Raw genomic sequence first — 4,413 nt, 5'->3', positions numbered from 1 at the left:
ACCTTGCTCTGACCCAACTCGAACGAGGATCGACCTGAAAATTTTAACGTTTTGTTATGAAAATTTTGAAAACTGAAAAAAAATGGATTCCACTAAAATTAAAAATCATGAATCCGCCGTTACGTGATTCAGATATTTCAAACATATATTTATCAACTTATTGAAAGGAGATAGCACATCATTAAACCCGAGAAAATAATGGGTTAAATGGCCCATTTAGTGCTCATATTATTATATACGTATGGACAATCATTCATGGTTCTATGAATCTATGACCAGTTCGCGTCAACCAAAATATGTATACATCGATTGCTCAAAGACCATCAACTTATAAAAAGATGAAACTATGACCAGTTCGCGTCAAACGACATTTTTATTATATAACTTTGGCATACAAATAGTACAATTCTAATATTTCAATGGTAAAAAAAATACATTTGCTCTTTAAAAAACATATAATATCTTCAAAAGCCAAAACAAAAAAGGCTAAAAGCATGCAGGCTAGTGTCCATAGCTCCTGCAATACAGTCATACAGATTTAGTCAACTAGCAACATGCCTACGTGTACTTATTCTACTACATCCTCATTCGTCCTTCACCTGTCACCCTCACCGTCCAGTCACTCTAACATTACCTCACCTCACTCCTCAAGTAAAACCTCACACTGGTTCAGCTCACCACCTCTGAAGAAGCCAATATACCGGATAAGCTATATACACTTCTAGAGAGAGAAACATCATTTTCTAGAGAGAGAAAGTGTGTGTAACTGCTCAATCTGATTACAAAAAAATGTCTACACTTCCACCGACGTTACCGGAATTTCCGTCGGACTTACCACCGCCGGCGCCACCGTACAACCACCGTCATCACCACGGATCAACCGTTTTGCATTCTGTACTCGCCGGAGTTCTAGTGTTCATCCTCTTCGTCGTTCTCGCAATCGCATACAGAAAAATCTCACGGAAACGTACGGTTCCGGCGGATCTGAAGTCTCCGTCACCGCAACCGAAGAAACAGTTACAACAATTCTCGTATAAAGTTCTCCGGCGTGCCACGTCAGCATTCGCTGCGAGTAACCGTCTAGGTCAAGGCGGATTCGGTTCGGTATACAAAGGCGTGCTTCCGTCTGGTAAGGAGATCGCCGTGAAGCTAATGAACGGTGCCGGATCGTTGCAAGGTGAGCGAGAGTTTCACAACGAGCTTTCGTTGTCCACGCGGATTAACGGCGCGTGTGGTGCACATTCGCGTCATGTTGTTTCTGTAATCGGATTCGCTTCCGATCAGAACCGCCGGCGAAGGAAGAAGATGTTGATTGTGTATGAGTATATGCAGAACGGTAGCTTACAGGATGCGTTGTTGTATCGTAAGTGTCCTGAACTTATGGATTGGAAAATTAGGTTTATGATATTGTTAGATGTAGCTAGAGGAATAGATTTCCTGCACTTTTCGTGTGATCCGCCTATTGTTCATTGTGATATTAAGCCTTCTAATGTGTTGCTAGATAGTAATTTCAATGCTAAAGTTGCTGATTTCGGTCTGGCGAGAGTTTTAGGTGTAGATGAGAATGAGATTATTGAAACGTTTCTAGAATGTGGAGAAGAAGAGGGAGATCTAGAAACCGAAACAGCTGATGATAATAATAATAATATTAATAATGATACTGATGTTGAGAAAAAGGAGAATAATAGTGATTATAGAGATGAAAACAGGTCAGTAGCGGAGGAGACTGAGAGTGTGGTAACTGGAGATGTTGTGGTAAATGTGGATCTGGTATCACCGGAAAGTTGTCGTGTTACGGTGGTGGATATGGAGGCTTCACCGTCTGAGTATTTGGAGAGGACGAGTGTTTCGGATCAGATTAGTGTTGATAGCAGTAACCGGAGGTTTTTGGGAAAAAAGAAGAGTGGCGTTGGTGGTGGTGGTGGTTCTGGGAGGGATTGGTGGTGGAAACAGGAGAGTTGGGGTGGTGATTCAGGGAGAGTGAAAGATTATGTAATGGAGTGGATTGGAAGCGAGATAAAGAAAGAGAGACCGAAGAAAGATTGGTTGACTACTACAGATCAGTTTTCGTCCGAGCTAGAATCCAGTAGCGCGAATGGGCCGCAGAAAAAGCAAAAGAAGAAGGCGGAGACGGATAAGAAGAATCGAAAGCCGAGAGAATGGTGGAAAGAGGAGTTTTGTGATGAGTTAGCCAAGAAGAAGAAGAAGAAAAGAAGAGGAAGTAATACAGGAGAGATGTGGTGGCAAAGGGATGAAGAGTTTGTTCCACAGAAGAAAAAGAGTAAAAGCAGTAGTAAATCAAGCATTGATTGGTGGTTAGACGGGTTAAGTGGCGAGTTCCGCCACAGGAGAAGAAACAGCCAAGAATGTCCTAGTGGAGAAATCCCTAAAAGTGGTGGCATTAGCAGCACTCCAAGCATGAGAGGAACTGTTTGTTATATCGCCCCGGAGAAGTGCGATGGCGGGCAGCTATCCGAGAAGAGTGATGTGTACAGCTACGGCGTGTTGCTCTTGGTCTTGGTTTCAGGTCGTCGGCCGCTGCAAGTAACAGCTTCTCCGATGTCAGAATTCGAAAGGGCTAATCTTATATCATGGGCGAGACAGTTAGCGCGTAATGGGAAGCTTTTAGATCTCGTTGACCCTAATATTCATTCACTGGATCAAGAACAAGCAATGCTGTGCATCACAACTGCCCTCTTATGTCTGCAGCGATCTCCCGTTAAGCGTCCTACGATGAGAGAGGTTGTTGGTATGTTGTCCGGTGAGGCCGACCCGCCTCATCTGCCATTCGAGTTTTCTCCGTCACCGCCGACTAATATTCCGTTCAAGTCCCGGAGAAAACCCCGGTGAGTTTGTCATAAAGTTTTATTCTTCTAGCATTGATGATAAAGCATGCTTCTTCTTTGTTAATTATTACTCAAAAGAAAAGAAAAATGAAAAAGAAACAAAGTATATATGTTGCTTCATTTACAAACCTCATCCTTTCATGAAAATATTGTTTTTCTTTACTTTTTTTAACGAATACAACATATCATATTCACAAAAAGAAATGATCAAAAACTAAACATAAAAAGAAAATGAAACTAGGCAAAAATTACAATCATTAGTTGGATGAACTAGATGGTCGGTCACACATGACCTTGCAAATGCAACTTTCACTAAATGAGTCACTATCAAACTTAACTTAATTTTGTTTAGGATAATGGGTATGGTCTACATGTTAATTGCGATTGAAGTTTTAGGAGAGAGTTATGATTATGACATAAACTTTCTTGGCATTGTTGTTGAAATTGAGGGAATCCCAGGTATAAAGGTTGAAATAGTGATAGAAGTGCAATAAAGTTGTCGATGACTTTCTTTTTCCGAGTTTGTAGTTAAATCTCCATGAGTGACCTTTTTCACTTTTCCAATAGATATTCTTTTTCGAACTCATTTTTTTTTTTTTGAACGGCCAACAAACTCAATCCCGAGCACTCTCGGGGCACCCACTGGACAAACGGAGTACTCCGAGAGTAACCCGAGTCCACCACCAATTCCGGGGAAAACCCAGTAACCCACCCGCCGGTAGGCACGACAGTGAAATTACCGGTAAAACCCGTTTGGCTCAAGGATCCAACCCAGGTTTCCCTGGGTCTCCTATCATTGCCCACCAGTGCCTCACTCTGCACCAAGTGGGAGTCGAACTTGCATCTCTCAAGAGAAATGCAAGCCCTCCACCACTTGATCTAGAGATCATTGGCTTTACATTTAACTTTTTATGCATTGGGAATATTTATGGACCCATATGTCACATTTACCATTTTCTTACTTTGCAACATATTTTTTTCCAAGTTGAAATATAAAATTAATAATATTGTTATCCATATATAATTCCAATTATGGTATATAATGTGTCAAAGATATTTTGGATGGAAATGATTACAATTCGTTTTATTCAAGAGTTAACTTACCATTGGATGAGTATAACTTATAACCAATGTAACTTTTGATCCGACTAGAGGTACTAGTCCATAAGATAAGAACAAAGTTGTCTTAAGAGGGTAGACGTTTTTAGAGTCATTGACAAACGGTTGAAAGGTGGTTTATCCAACGGTAAGACCCGACTTCTTTCATCTCCGATGTTGGCTACAAGGAACTTTTCGCTTTCAACTATTTTTTAACTAAAACACATGAATCATGAATGTAAATATGTAATCATTTCATGGATTTATTTAGTTATCTTGTTTAACTTTTATCCTCTAAGATTTTACTTTAAGATTTGGTGTTACATGTGACATACTTACATTTATTTAGTTTTTTTTTTTCTTACAAAAAAGTAGTAAAAAATAAAGTATTTGAGATATTTGTTGTCATGCTATCCTCGAGATATTAACCCAACTGGTGCAAGATTCACAACATCAAGAACTTTGTCGA

General features: G+C 40.1%; 1 protein-coding gene across 1 annotated transcript; it reads left to right on the top strand.

Moving 5' to 3' along the window:
* The first annotated feature begins 594 nt into the window (after positions 1–594).
* Positions 595–3,008, top strand: LOC110864718 (receptor-like serine/threonine-protein kinase At2g45590). The gene has a single exon (XM_022113835.2). The coding sequence runs from the start codon at positions 790–792 to the stop codon at positions 2,848–2,850; it is 2,061 nt and encodes a 686-aa protein (XP_021969527.1). The 5' UTR covers positions 595–789; the 3' UTR covers positions 2,851–3,008.
* Positions 3,009–4,413: the final 1,405 nt, after the last annotated feature.

This window comes from Helianthus annuus, chromosome 6 (assembly GCF_002127325.2).
Source record: "Helianthus annuus cultivar XRQ/B chromosome 6, HanXRQr2.0-SUNRISE, whole genome shotgun sequence".
NCBI lineage: Eukaryota > Viridiplantae > Streptophyta > Magnoliopsida > Asterales > Asteraceae > Helianthus > Helianthus annuus.
This window is presented reverse-complemented; position numbering and strand designations above follow the sequence as displayed.

What these genes read in the sequence shown, in the direction of transcription:
- LOC110864718 (XM_022113835.2), top strand. Translation starts at nt 790, where the DNA reads ATGTCTACACTTCCACCGACGTTACCGGAATTTCCGTCGGACTTACCA.